Here is a 15,627-nt window from a genome sequence, read left to right on the forward strand (position 1 = left end):
CAATCAGTTCCCACTCTCACTCACTGAGACCGCAGATTTAAGTTAAGTTATTTCCAAAGCCCCTGTGTGTTGTTATGTGAGCCCTGTTGATCAGAATGTATATTGACAATATTTAAATACATTTACAAGAAACCAATGTTGGAAATCTACCAAGCAGTGGAGATTTCCCATCATTGTAGACCCTCACAGCAAAGCATTTAATGGACACAGACACCCCCAGTGGGGGTTGGCTGTAGAAGGTTGACCCATACCCTCATACTCGCTGGATGCTAATGTCCAAGCTCCACTTACTACGATTGCCTGGACCAGCTTTCAAACCTGCGTTCTTCCAACTCTTGACTCACTGAACCAAAAACTCCTTCCAAAAATTCCAGCTGCGAGTGACATGTTACACTCTGTCCTCAGGTCCTACTAAAAAAGCTTTTGAGATGGTCGCTCAATGCAAATTAGTCATGAAAGCAGAATCAATGGTATCCAAGGCAGAGTAACACATTGGATCCAAAATTGACTGGAAATCAGGAAGCAGAGCGTGACGATGGAGAGGGATATTTCTGATTGAAAGCTTGTTTTTAGTGGGGTTCCTCAAGGAACTAATGATTTGGACTTAAATGTTGAGGTATGATCAAAATGTTTATGGATGACAAAAGGAATTCATTAGTGTGGTAAATAGTAAAGAGGATAACAGCTGCAAGAGAATAGCAATAGACTCCTCAACCGGGCAGAGCAGTGGACAAATGGAACTCAACCTTGAAAAGTGTAAGTAATACAACAGGGGACAACTAACAAGGGAAGGGATTATACTATAAATGGTAGGACTCTGGAAAGTACTGATGATCAATGGGAACTTGGTATGCATTTCCATAGACCCCTGAATGTAGCAGGGCAGGCAGATAAAAAGTGGTTAAGGCGACATATTAAATACCTGCCTTTATTAGGCAAGGCATAGAATACAAGAGCAGGGAGATCAAGCTGGAACTGAATAAAAACAGAATAGACCACTACTAGAATACCATGTGTAGTTTGGGTCACTTCATTATAGGATAGATCCAGTTACACTGGAGGGTGCAGAGGACACTTACCAGGATGTTATCTGGGCTGCAGGGCCAGGAATGATCAAGTAAGCTGGGGCTGTTTTCCTCGGAGCAGTGAAGGTTGAGGGTGGACATGAGAACATAGCTATCACCCGCAAAATCTTCTAAGTAAGGAGTTAGTTTTTCTATTAATAGGAGGTGTCAATAACCAGGAGGCATCGAGTCTGCACTATCTTAACTACTGCTAAAAATGCATTAATCCCAATTTCCTATTCTTGTCCCATGTCCCAGGGCAGAGAGAGAGTCTGGAATTTACTATATGAAAGGGCGGGTCAGACACTTGTGACAGTTAAGCAGTATTTATATATTCACTTGTGTTTTCAGAAGCTTCAGGGCAATGGGCCAAAAGTTGGATAATGTATCAGATTGTTGATGAGTACGAACATGATACATCAATGGCCTCTTTCTGTGCTGTAACCATCTATGAATTTTATATCAAGTTTCACTGCGCTTGCTGAATAATGTTGCTCAATTGGGAGCCAATCTCATGATTTTGATTTGATTTGACTCACTTATTTTCATCAGTATCTTGTTGCAAAATACAGTAAAAAGCATTGTAGAGTGTCACCACTCTCTGGTGCCAACAGAAAAATAAACCAAAGAATATAAGACAGAATAAAAGTCAAAAAAAAAATAAAGTGTTGAATTTTACAGTCCCTTTTGTCAAAGGTTCTGTTATGGGCCATAGGCCTGGTGGCCAGGTTGGAATGCCTTTCACTGCACTGCTGCCGTTGAAACAAAGAAGTCCCCACTCTTCAGCTCCATCTCACCTCCACTGAACCCCTCCTCCACCACCACTGAGTCCTCGATGGGCCCTGCCAATGCAGATACTGCCAAGAACTGCACGAGCCCAAACTCAACCCTGCCGCCATGGAGTATGTTAAAATTCTCATCCTGCTCTTCAAATCCATCCGTTATATTACCCCTGCCCATCTTGCCAATCTTCAATCTCATCACCACCAGATCTCTGCACTCCTCCTATTTGAAAAAATTACTCCACCATTAAAAAGTCTCTTCAGCTGCTAAAGCTGAAATGTTTAGGTACTTACACACACATTCCCTCCTTAAAGAGGGTTCATTCAAGTTAGCTCTTTGATCAATCTCAGACCACCTTTCCCAATAACACTTGGCTCATGGTAAAATTTTATTTGATAACAATTATGTCAACCATCTTATAGGATTATATCAATGCTCTATATCAATACAAGCTTTTGTCATGATTACATGGTTAAATACAGCAAACTGGTCAGGAGTCACACAAGTTCAAAGTGAGATTGGTTAGTAATGCATCAAAATGTGAAATCCTGGTGAATCCTTGCCCACGCTCCAGATTACTCCTTCAGGTGTTGCTGAGGAGTGTATTAGCTCTGAGCTACCCAAGTAACAATTAGTTGCCCTGAGCACCCACAGCAGCTGACTGCTCCAACATCAGGAGCATCCTGCTCAGATCCTGAGTTAAGTGAGCTCATACAGGGCACCAGCCTACATACAAATCCTTGACTAAAAACTGGAGATCACAGCAGGTCAGACAGCATTCATGGAGACAGAGCAAATTAATGTTTCGAGTCTAGATAATTCTTCAGAGCTGAAGTGAAGTGAAGTGTGGGATGGATATCATTTATGCTGTAGTTTGGGGTGGGGGGGGGGGGGGGGGGGTGTAGGGTGTCCTATAGGGCAACTTGTTTCACGCAGAGAGTGGTGCGTAAATTGAATGTATAGCATAAATGCAGCACCACCGTCCGTTCCCCCCCCCCCCCCCCCATACACACACACTTCAGCTCTGATGAACACAGTCATCTCGAGTTGAAACATTAGCTTACTGTCTCTGCATGGATGCTGTCTGACCCACTGATTGCCAGCATTGGCTGGTTTCAGTACAGATTCTTGCATCTGCAGTAATTTGCTCCAACATACAAACTCTTCTCCACTTCTCTGGCAAACATTCACCCCTTGGGCAACAACAACCCTCAACATCAACACCCCTCAAATAGGGTACTAGAGTACCCTGTTACCCACTCCCCTGCCAGTTTGTCAATCCCCCACTCCTGTACTCTGCCAAGTGAGGGCAGAGGCAAAAACCTAACTGTGGGAAGTGAAGCTCAGTGACAAGGACTGTTAGCCCCAACACAGACTGTGTCAGTCTCTCACACTCTCGGCTTCCTTTTTAATTACAGACAGGCTAAAAGTGGAAACAGAAAAAAATAAAACTGCTTCAAACATAGACACTTGGGAGGAAGCTGAAGGAGATAATATACAGGACAAGAGTTCAGCCAAGTCACAAACTTCTAACCCTGTGGGAAAGAGCAAATCCAACAGAAAAGTTTCACTCTCCATCCTTCCCTGCACAGCTCAACATCAATAGTTCAGTCCCCTGCGTTACCAGTACCTTGTAATAGGCCAACTGTAAGTAGTTATAGACGATCCGTTTCTGGAACTCACGTGCAACCTCCTCACTGACCCTGTACATAGAAGGTGGACCCATTCGCCGTGACTCACACTCCTGGATACAATGAGCTCTTCTCAAGATAACTGCAAAGAATATTAGATTGGACTCGGCTGCTTCCTGGAATTCATGCTGCTTCTCACACTGCAGCCGGCACTGGACTTTAATACTCTTGTGCTGAGCATAGCTGCGAGTAGCCTCTTCCATATAGTGAACAACACCTTCCCAGTCATTTCTGTAATACGCCTGGATTCCCTCCTCATACAACAAGTCAAAGGGCTTCAGCACTTCCTCACACTGCATACTACAGAGGGAAAGGATAATCAGAAATGTTCTCATCATTGTTTCTTTGCCCCCCTACACTCATTCACTCCAGAACTGCTTCTGATTCTGTGCAGCTTGTTAAATACACCACTGAGCCCAAACCAAATCAACTCCGAGAAATAGATGCAATTCAGGCCGATTAATCATGTCCAGATGTTAGCTGCTCAGGCAGTAATCCCTGCCATGTAGATGCAGGAATGTCAGATTCTAACAAAAAAATCAATCTCCAAATCAGTGATCAAAATATTTGACAGAAAAACGAGCCAAGCGGAGGGGGAGAAGGTGTAATATTAAATTGATGGGCAGAGGGAGAGAGAAGTGGGACACTCCCAGAGAAGATTTTTAAAATCTTATGTAAGTGAATGAGAGACTAACAATAAGGGCGAAGCAGAGGGAGAAGCAGTAAGAAATAAGACCAGATGGGCCAGGGGTGCAGACTAAGGGCTAAGCTATAGAGAATTGTCAAAATCCGATTAAGTAAATCAGTTTTTTTTTGGCTGAAGGCTGATTGAGGGTTTTATCTGCAATTTATTTCAATGTAAGGAACAGGCGTTTAGAGAGGATTTGAGTGAAAGAGATTTCACCCAGAATGTTGTGGGTATCTGGAACTCAGGCCAAAAGGGTGTTAGAGGCAGCAAACCTCAAAGGAATGAAAAATTATTTAGATGAACACGTGTCAAAACATGGGATCAGAATATGTGAACGTTTAGTAACTAACACAGACATGATGGGCCTCTTTCAATACTGTTACTGTTAAACTCTGACTCAATGACAGACATCAATCTGTTTAATTTTAAGATTTTTTTTACAACCTGATCGAGAATTATGATCTAGACATTGATTTGCATTATTCCAGTTTTTCAGCAATAAGTAGCTTCCGAGACTTTTCCAGGCAGTAGGACAGGGATGGTCCATTAATTGTGGAACCATACCCCCTGCCCCTGCCATATTGGTGAACATTATCATCCAAATGCCTCTTAAATGCCTCAATTAAACCTGCCTCCACACATTTCCGGGTAGTACATTCCAGACATAAACCACGTGTTGTGTGAAAAAGTTTTTCACACATCACGTTTACTCCTTTTGCAATCAGATTAAATTTATTTCCTCTCACTTTTCATTCTTTTGTAAGCAGAGCAGTTTGGCCTGTGAGTGGCTCAGTGATTAGCACTGCTGCCTCATAGTGCTAGGGACCCAGGTTCAATTCCAGCCTTAAGTGAGTGTCTGTGTGGAGTTTGCACATTCTCCCTGTGTCTGAATAGGTTCCTTCTAGGTGTTCTGGTTTTGTCCCACAATCCAAAGATGAGCAGATTAGGTGAATTAGTCATGCTAAATTGCCCATAGTGTTTAGGGATGTGTAGGTTAGGTGCATTAGTCAGGGGTAAATGTGGAGTAATAGGTATGGGGAATGGGTGTGGGTGGGTTACTCTTTGGAGGGTCAATGTGGATTTGTTGGGCTGAAGGGCCTGTTTCCACACTGTAGGTATTCTATCTACTCTATCCTCTATCCAAACCTCTCTCAAATTTCTTCTTCGTCTTATCCTTTCAAAAGGATAGCAGTCCTAACCTTTCCAATATATCCTTATAACTGAAGTTTTGCATCCCTGGAACCATTTTGGTAGACCTCTTCTGCATTTTCCCCAGTGCATTTACATTCTTCCCCTAATGTGACACCTAGAACTCCAGCTGAGGTCTGATAAGTGTTTGATACAAGCTCAGCATCATCCCCTTGCCCTTCTATTCTGCTCCCCTACTAATAAAGCCAAGGATGTTATATATTTTATTAACTGCTGTCTCCACTTCTGCCAACTACAAAGATCGGTGCACATGTATATCCAGATCCATTTACTCCTGTACACACTTTAGAATCGTAGCCCTTATTTTGTATTGTCTGTCCATGTTCTTCTGAGAAAAACATATCATCTCACACTTCTCTGCATTGTCATTGCTTTGCCCTCTCCACTAACATGTCAATTTTCTTTTGTCTTTTCACAGTTTACAATTCTACCAAATTCTATCTCATTTGCAAACTTTAAAATTTTCTCCGGCATATCAAGATCTAAATCAGGAAATGTGATGGTCCCAATGCCAAGCTCTAAGGAACTCCTTTGGAAGGAGTAACAAGAATGCAGAGTACTGGGCTAATGGTAAGGTTCTTTGTAGTGTAGATGAGCAGAGACATCTCAGTGTCCATGTACACAATCTCTGAAAGTTGCCACCCAGGTTGATAGGGTTGTTAAGAAGGCATAGGGTGTGTTCGCTTTTATTAGTAGAAGGATTGAGTTTCGGAACCATGAGGTCATGCTGCAGCTGTACAAAACTCTGGTGCGGCCGCACTTGAAGTATTGCTTACAAAGTCTGGTCACCGCATTATAGGAAGAATGTGGAAGCTTTGAAAAAGGTGCAGAGGAGATTTACTAGGATGTTGCCTGGTATGGAGGGAAGGTCTTATGAGGAAAGGCTGAGTGACTTGAGGCTGTTTTCGTTAGAGAGAAGAAGGTTGAGAGGTGACTTAATTGAGACATATACTCAGAGGGTTAGATAGGGTGGACAGTGAGAGCTTTTTTCCTCAAATGTTGATGGTTAGCATGAGGGGACATAGCTTTAAATTGAGGAATGATAGATATAGAACAGATGTCAGAGGTAGTTGCTTTATTCAGAGAGTAGTAGGGGTGTGGAATGTCCTGCCTGCAACAGTAGTAGACTCGCCAATATTAAGGGCATTTAAATGATCATTGGATAGGCATATGGACGAGAATGGAATAGTGTAGGTTAGATGGGCTTCAGATTGGTTTCCTGATGAATGGCTTTTGCCTGAAACATCGATTTTCCTGCTCCTCAGATGCTGCCTGACCTGCTGTGCTTTACCAGCACCACTCTAATCTTGATTCAGATTGGTTCCACAGGTCGGTGCAACATCAAGGGCTGAAGGGCCTGTTATGTTCTATGTTCCACTACAAACATTCCTCTGATCTTCCCTAATTGCCCTGGAGAAAGTGGTAGTGAGCTTGTACCACTGCAGTTCTTGTGATTTAGATTCACCCAGATGTTGTCAGGAAGGAAGTTACAGTATTTTAACACAGCAACACTGAAGGAACAGTGATATAGTTTCAAGTCAGAATGGTGACTGGCTTGGAAGTGAACTTAAGGGTGGTGGTGTTCCTTCTGCTGACCTTGTCCTTCTAGATTGTCAGTCTCACTGACAAGTTTGGAAGATGCTACTGAAGGGGTGTCGTACATTAATGCAATGGACCTTGTAAATGGTACAATGCTGTGACTGTGTGTCAATGCAGGTGGGGGTAGATGTTTATGGATAGGGTGTCAATTAAGTAGACTTCTTTGCCAGGATTGTTTTGAGCTCTTTGAGTGTTGCTGGAGTTACATTCAGCCAGACATGTGGGAAGTATTCTATCATACTCCTGATTTGTGCCTTCTAGATGGTGGATGGGCTTTGGAGAGTTCCATACTGTAGGGAATCTTATCTAATCTAATCTAATACAGAGGCAAATTATTCCCTGCAGGAATTGTAGCTTCTGATCTGTTCTTATAGCCACAGTATTCATATGGATGGTCCATTTTAGTTACTGGTCATTTCATTCACTGAAGCGTTGGTGAATCTCATATTCTGATGCAGAATTTAACTCCACACAGACACTTATCAAATCATTTAGTTTAGAAACCATAACCATTCCTCAGTGTCACCACAGGAACTGACTAAATCATTCCTTGTCCTAGCATACTCCATATTGTTTCTTTAACTATTTCTGAATGTGGGTGAGGCATTTTTCTCAATGTGTATCAACAGATTAGTTTAAGAATGGTCCCATAGGGTAATGTGATATTTTGTTTTTAAATTATTCAGACCTGAGAACAGTTTTGAGAATTTGTTTCCTTCTTCTGTGTTTTCTCCAATTTTTCAATTGGTATAGTTCGTAAGTTTGCAGATGACACTAAAATTGGAGGTGTAGTGACAGCAAAGAAGGTTACCTCAGATTACAACGGGATCTTGATCAGATGGGCCAATAGGCTGAGAAGTGGTAGATTAGATAAATGCAAGGTGCTGCATTTTGGGAAAGCAAATCTTAGCAGGACTTGTACACTTAATGGTAATGTCCTAGGGAGTGTTGCTGAACAAAGAAACCTTGGAGAGCAAGTTCATAGCTCCTTGAAGTGGCGTCGCAGGTAGATAGGATAGTGAAGAAGGCATTTGGTATGCTTTACTTTATTGGTCAGAGCATTGAGTATAGGAGTTGGGAGGTCATGTTGCGGCTGTACAGGACATTGGTTAGGACACTGTTGGAATATTGCGTGCAATTCTGGTCTCCTTTTTGGAAGGATGTTGTGAAAGAGTTCAGAAAAGATTTTCAAGGATGTTGCCAAGGTTGAAGGATTTGAACTATAGGGAGAGGCTGAATAGGCTGAGGTTGTTTTCCTTGGAGCATCAAAGGCTGAGGGGTGACCGCATAGGGATTTATAAAATCATGAGGGGCATGGATAGGATAAATAGACAAAGTCTTTTCCCTGGGGTTGGGGAGTCCAGAACTAGAGGACATAGGTTTAGGTTGAGAGGGAAAGATACAAAAGAGACCTAAGGAGCAACGTTTTCATGCAGGGGGTGGGGCATGAATGGAATGAGCTGCCAGAGGAAGTGGTGAAGGCTGGTACAATTGCAACATTTAAAAGGCATCTTGATGGGTATATGAATAGGAAGGGTTTGGAGGGATATGGGCCAAGTGCTGGCAGGTGGGACGAGATTAGGTTGGGATATCTAGTCGGCATGGACAGGTTGGGCCTGTTTCCGTGCTGTACATCTCTATTTCCAATCCCACACCAATGATGGTCAATGAACTGTTCTCTAAAAAGGTCATTTCATTGTCTCAAACCCGCCACCCTGTCATTCAGCATGAGGCTTACTGTCCCAGGGCAGCTGCCAGTGGGTGATAAATGCTACACTTGTCAATGATGCCCAGATCATTAATGCTCACTTTCAGAAAATGGATCCGTCCTCCTGTCTCCACTGAACCAGGCCTTCTTTCGGAGCAGGATTTGACATTCTCCTGCCAGCAGATTATCAACCAGATGGGGTCCCAGAGCTTCTCAGATTACATTTTCACCAGCATTCCCCTCCCATTCTGACCATAATTTGAAATCCTTAATTAACCATTTAAGGACTCATTTCCCATCCAGCCTCAACTTTCTAGCCTGGGGCAGAAGCTGAGAAAGTAATTCTGGTCAGGCCTGAGCTGGTATAGAAGATGGAGGGAGGGAGAGGTGGAGGTATCTCCATTAATGGCTTCCTGTCATAGCTTGCACCCTCTCAAATTCTAGACCCCTTTAAGTACTTCCTTCACTGGCTTTTCCACCTACAACACTACCTCACTGGGCCTCATCTCCCCTTTGTGTCCAGAATACTGCAGCACACCTCCCTGGACTCAAACCTGGGATGCAAGTGCAGTCCCTTTTCTACCAATTGCAGCTGAAGGCACTGCTGGGAATAGAACCCAGTGGGATTGGCTGGTGCTTCACTATGGTGAGCCTGTCCCCTGGTTGAAGGGGCAGTTATCCTATCTCTGTTAAATGACAGAATCATTAGTGACGTGCTCACCACCAGCTCTTCAGGCAGTGGGAGAGGGATCCCTCTATCCTAAATCCCAGCCAAATGTTTATATTTGCCAAAATATTGTGGGTCCTACTGGTTAATTCCATTCAAGGTAAGATTGTAAATGTACGAATCATCTTTGCACATTTTCAGACATTTCAGCATACAGGATAGCTAGTTAATAATTAGTGTTTTTATTTCAGTCAATGTCTAAACTCTTTCAGCACATAGTAAGTAATTTTGGCATGATACTGTTGAAGTCCACTGCATACCATCTGCAAACACAGGGAACTTTAGAGATTTACCTATCAGACTCTCAATGCAATGAATAAAGTCATAAAAACTCTCAGGATTTGGAAAAAGGATTGGATTTCTTACTATTACCTACCAGAGAATCTGAAGAAAGGTCACTAGACTGAAATTTTAACTCTGCTTACACTCCACAGATGCTGCTAGAATTGCTGAGCTTCTCCAGTAATGTCTGTTTTTGTTTCAGATTTCCAGCATCCATAGTTCTTTGTTTTATGCTGTGGTTCTGTTTGTCGAGCTGGAAGTTTTTGCTGCAAACGTTTCGTCCTAGCCAGAGAAACAATAGCCAACCTGCTGAACAGACATAACAGACAACAGGACGTTGAACCCATCAACAAAGACGGCATACTTAAACTACTGGACTTGTGCCTCACAACACACTTCACATTCAACAACCAGATATATGAACAAATCAACGGGACACCCATGGGCTTGAAGGGCTTTTGCCCAAAACGTCAGTTTTCCTGCTCGTTGGATGCTGCGTGACCTGCTGTGCTTTTCCAGCACTACACTCTTGACAGGAATAAATGCTGGCTAACCAGCAACACTCACAGACCATGACTGCACATAGTTAAGCTGGACAAAAGGTTTTATTTTTGAGCTGTGAATTGCAAGTTTAACCATTTCCCAATGTTGTGATACTGCCTTCTGAGTGGCCATGACTTCCCACAGGGAGGCTGTTTCTGTTTCTCCCCTATATCCTTTGGTTCCTTTAGCCCTAAGAACTAGATCCAATTCCTTCTGAAAACATTCAATGTTTTGGCCTTAACTGCTTTCTGTGAAAACTCCACAGGCTCACCACGTTCTAAGTGAAGAAACGTCCTTTCATCTTAGTCCTAAATCGCCTACATCATATGTTTTGCCTGAGAGTTCTGGTTCTGGACCCCTAGTCAACAGGAACAGCCCTCCTGCATTTGCACTGTCCGCATCCACGAACACCAACTAGCCACGCAACGACACGACCAGCTATCCCTAGTCGCCACACACGCAGACGACAAGCAACATGAATTTGGCTGGGACAACACTACCATTATAGGGCAAGCGAAACTATGAACAGCCAGGGAATTCCTAGAAGCATGGCACTCATCCACAAATTTCATCAACAAACACATCGACCTGGACCCAATATACCGGCCACTACAGCGGACAGCTGAAACTGACAACCGGAAGTGGCAGGGACAGGCCACTATAAATGCCGGAGGAAACACCACAGAAGCGCTTCACAGGAGGCTCCCAAGCACTGAGGATGTCACCTAGACAGGGGACGAAACGTTTGCAACAAAAACTTCCAGCTCGGCGAACAGAACCACAGCAACGAGCACCCGAGCTACAAATCTTCTCACAATCTTTGTTTTATTTTACCCAAATGAATCTGCTGGGTTTAGTCCATTTGAATTGGTCTATAATCATGACATAAGAGTTCCATTAAGTTTGATCATGAAAATTTCCAAAGCAAAAAGACAAGTCCTTAATGTTGGATTACACATCCATTTTTTCCAGAGAGACTCATAGGCATGTTCAAAGTAGCACAGCACATAGTGTTAAAGACTTCACAGTGAAATGTGGAGAATGCACAGGCAAACATTCAGTACCTTGAAAGTTTTAAACAGGAGACAAAGTGTTAATGTTATAATGTTTACAAAGTGAACATCTGAAAGCAGGATTACAGAGTGCTTACAAGGTGCAGTTGTAAGAGAGTTAGTAAAATGATGCATCTAGTATAATATGTCCAGATAACTGGAAGTGGAATTGGTTATATCATATGAACATTAGAAAGTAATATCATCATAGAGAGAAAGAGGTGAGAACAGGGAAGGATGACAGAATCAGTAACAGTGAGGCAGGAAGAGAGATGGACAATTCACAAAACAAAACACTATGAACTGATTAACCAAATCAGAAATACTGGAACAGGAGAGTATCCTCATACTTAGAAGGACAATAAGATAAGACATAGGACCAAGGTTGGCCATTCGGCCTATCAAGTTTGCTCAGCCATTCAGTGAGATCATGGCTGACCTGATAATCCTCAACTTCACTTTCCTGTCTTTCCCTATTGCCCTTGATTCCTTTAGTTATTAACAAATGTATTTTTTTCAATCTTGAATATTCTGACTGACCCAGCCTCTACAGACCTCTGTGGTAAAGAATTCTACAGATTCACTACCCTGTGAGAGAAGAAATTCCTGCTCACCTCTGATCTAAATGTGTGACTCTTTATTCTGGGATTATGTCCCCTGATCCTAGACTCACACACAAGGGGTAACATCCTCTGTACATCTAGTCTGTCCAGCGCCCAAAGAATCTTTTATATTTCAGGAGGGTCTTCTCTCTTTTTTCTATAGTCCAACGAGCACAAGCTTAACCTACTCAACCTCACCTCAGAAGAAAATATCTTCATCCCCAGAGTCAATTGAGTGGACCTTCTTTGGTCTGCCTCCAATGCCAGTATACCTTTCCTTTGATAAGGGAATCAAAACTGTTCACAGTAATCTAGCTGTGGTCTGAATAATGCCTGCATACTTTTAGCAAGTCCTCTCTCCTTTTGTTTCACTACCTTTGAAATAAAGATGAACAACTGGGGACAGTGCACAGTGGTTAGCACCACTGCCTCACAGTACCAGGGATCTGGGTTCAGTTCCAGCCTTGGGTGACTGTGTGGAGTTTGCATATTCTCCCCATGTCAATGTGGGTTTTTGCCAGATGGTCCAGCCTCCTCACACAGTCAAAAGATGTGCAGGCTAGGTGGATTACACATGGTAAATGTGGGGTTGTGTGGATAGGGTGGGATGCACACCAGAGGGTCAGTACAGACTTGATGGACCAAGGGGCCTCTCTCTCTGCCCAGTAGGGCTTCTATGAATACTCCTCTTTCCTTCCCTATTATCTGCTGAACATTGTGGAATGGGCATCCAAATGTTTCTGTGCTGTATCTTTCTGCAATCTTACCCCATTTAAATAATATTCATAAATAATATTCATCTCTTCTAACCTTCCTGCCAAAATATATAACTTCATATTTCCCACATTATATTCCAACTGCCAAGTTTTTGCCCATTCACTCAAACCGCAGATATTGGGTCATCCTCACTACTTGTATTGCCATCTATTTTTGCAAACTTGATGATAGTACATTTACTTTCATTGTCCAAATTCTCCTGTGGGCTTCACAGATTTGGGTGATCTACAGCAGATACCTTCAAAGCATTGGAGCAGTACAACCACTTTTGAGCACTCTGCCAATCCTGTGGCAAGAAAGATGATCCAACAGCAGTGTCCTCTCCCAAGCTAACAAACCAACAGAGGCACGAATCTCTCAAAAACTGCTCCGCTGAGTGAGATGTTATTTGTATGCTTGACTCCTGAAGCAATGGCTGTACCCAATTATGCGAGGACACTCTCAGGAAGATAGCAGAATTACTTTAGAGACAATCTCAATTGGAAAGGCACGGAACATTTCTATTGTATCATAACATTCAGGATGGCATAATTAGTAAGTTTGCAGACAAAACCAAAATTGATGGCATAGTGGATAGTGAAGAAGCTTTTCCAAGATTACAAAGGGATCTTGATGAAATGGGTTAATGGACTGAGGAATGGCAGATGGAATTCAATCCGGATAACTGCAAGTTATTGCATTTTGGTACAATAATCAAGTCGTAGGGCTTAAACAATTAACGGCAGGGCTTTGGGTAGTGTTGTAGAACAAAAGGACCTAGGGGTGCAGGTACATAATTCTTTGAAGTTTATGTCACATACAGGCAGGGTGGTTAAAAAGGCATTTGCCACACTTGTCTTTATTGCTCAGTCCTTTGAGTATAGGAGTTGGGAGGTCATGTTGAGACTGTACAGGGTATTGGTGATTTGGGTTTTATGTCATCGTTACTTCAAGATAGGAATTGAGAAAAGAAAAGCCATTGAAGTGCTTTTCTAAGAAATTGAACTAGTAAGAGATGGACTACTCAGGAAAGGATACTCTGGGATTGTTGCTGGCTCTTAGCATTTTGAAGATTATGTCCGTCATGACCACAATATATCACTAATATATACTGATCGTAATCCTTTGTCGATACATTCATACCTTGAAATGCAAGATTATTTCAATGCAGCTTGTTAATTCAACCTTTTTTTTGGAAAAGTAATATAATTGCAGATGCATTATTAAGGACATAATGATGTTGGAATAATTTGGAAATCTAAGAAAGGATGACCAAAAATTGTAAAGAACGTTGAGGATGAATGAATGTAAATATTTTCTGCACTGTATATATATATATTTATATAAAATATAATGTATGTCATATTTACCCTGTGATGAAACACATTTGGAAAAGGCATTTTATCACTCTAAGGGTGGAGGCATGTAATGACTGTATGTACTTCATTTGGAAGGTAAACTAGGAAAAATGCAACATCAAATTTCCAATTTGGAAAATTGGACACTTCTGAGTTACAGAGCCTGAACCAGCTATTTTCTTTCCTGCAACTTGAGGTTTGAAAGTGGAACTGTGTGCTGTTCACTTATTGGTTACACAAGGTCATGTAAATTAAACTGAATTTGATACTTCTACGAGACAAGCAGGCATCAATTGTCTTTGGGTTGAAAATGAACTACCCAGCGACAGCTTTGAGATAGTTAAGTTATTGTCTGTCACAAAACTGAGACAAAGCTATTGCTGTCAGAACTAAGAAAAAACAAGTGAAGACTAGGCTAAAAACAAAGAAATACTGGAAATCACAGCAGGTCAGGCAGCATCTGTGGAGAGAGAGCAAGCCAATGTTTCGAGTCTAGATGACCCTTCTTCAGAGCTGAAGTGAAGACCAGGCTCTCTCTGTCCTCCTGTGGGTGGAAAAGAGACAGCACTGAAAGGCTCTGAAAAGAAGAGCTTCCAAATCAAGCAAACAGCCAGGTCCAACTGACCTGCTACTGAACTGAAGGTCTGTTTAGTGACATAAACATCATCATATTACCATCAAAAACTAAAACAACCATGAGAAAGTCACCTCATTCCACCATTGTCTTTGGGACTCTTGACTGACAGAATTTGTTTCTTCATGCTGATGTTTCCATTCTATGATATTTCTGCAGAACTGTCCGTCCCACCTGTTCTTTTTCTGAATGCATGTCCATGTTTGGATTTAAAGGGGACCTAGTTTAAATTTGCACTGTAGAAATTAATAATCCATTTTCTATTTGCTAAAGGTTATATTTTTAAAAATAAATAAGCTTTCTTGTTCATTGATAAATCTGGTGTGAGTTTGTTTTGTCCTGGATAGCATAAAAATCAAGCTAATTAACCATCTTGAATTAATCATTTATATATATGTGACAACTCATTGTTATGTACTAGGCCAGACCGCTCAAAACATTCTTAAGTAGGCAGCCCAGACTGTAACTTTGCAACTTGTTTCGGTAAGTGTACAGTGAAAATTACCTGGACTAAGTTAGCTAGGTTGACTACCAGGTTTTAAAACAGACAAAAATTTATTCACAAAATTACAAAATGAAACACAAAGAACAGAATATAGAATGCCCACAGAACTCAGTCGATCCAAACTAGACTTAATTATGCTGTTCCGAAAATGCACAACAGTCCCAATAAACAAACCCCTTAACATAGAGTAAAACTGTAACAGAGGCTTACAGGTCAAAGTTAGAGGGGGGCAGAAGGAGAGAGAGTCTAGCAGCCTGTTTCCACACAACCTACTGCTGAACTGACTAACAGCAAGAATTTAGCTTTCAGGAGTGACCACTCCCCTTTCATTATACAGGTCACTTCTAAAACATAAAAGCTTTGGCCTAAAGTCTCATCTGTTTACATATAAACAAAAGGGCCTCCCAATACCTTTACATCACTGTA

At 41.9% G+C, this 15,627-nt stretch overlaps 1 protein-coding gene across 1 annotated transcript in view; it reads right to left on the bottom strand.

Moving 5' to 3' along the window:
• p3h2 (prolyl 3-hydroxylase 2) overlaps positions 1 to 3,979 on the bottom strand; it is a 157,038-nt gene extending 153,059 nt beyond the window's left edge. Inside the window, exon 1 of the mRNA XM_043702558.1 lies at positions 3,478 to 3,979. Coding sequence (XP_043558493.1) covers positions 3,478 to 3,876 — 399 coding nt within the window. The 5' untranslated portion in view covers positions 3,877 to 3,979. The remainder of the gene's footprint in view (positions 1 to 3,477) is intronic.
• Positions 3,980 to 15,627: the final 11,648 nt, after the last annotated feature.

Source organism: Chiloscyllium plagiosum, chromosome 13, assembly GCF_004010195.1.
Source record: "Chiloscyllium plagiosum isolate BGI_BamShark_2017 chromosome 13, ASM401019v2, whole genome shotgun sequence".
In the NCBI taxonomy this organism is placed as follows: domain Eukaryota; kingdom Metazoa; phylum Chordata; class Chondrichthyes; order Orectolobiformes; family Hemiscylliidae; genus Chiloscyllium; species Chiloscyllium plagiosum.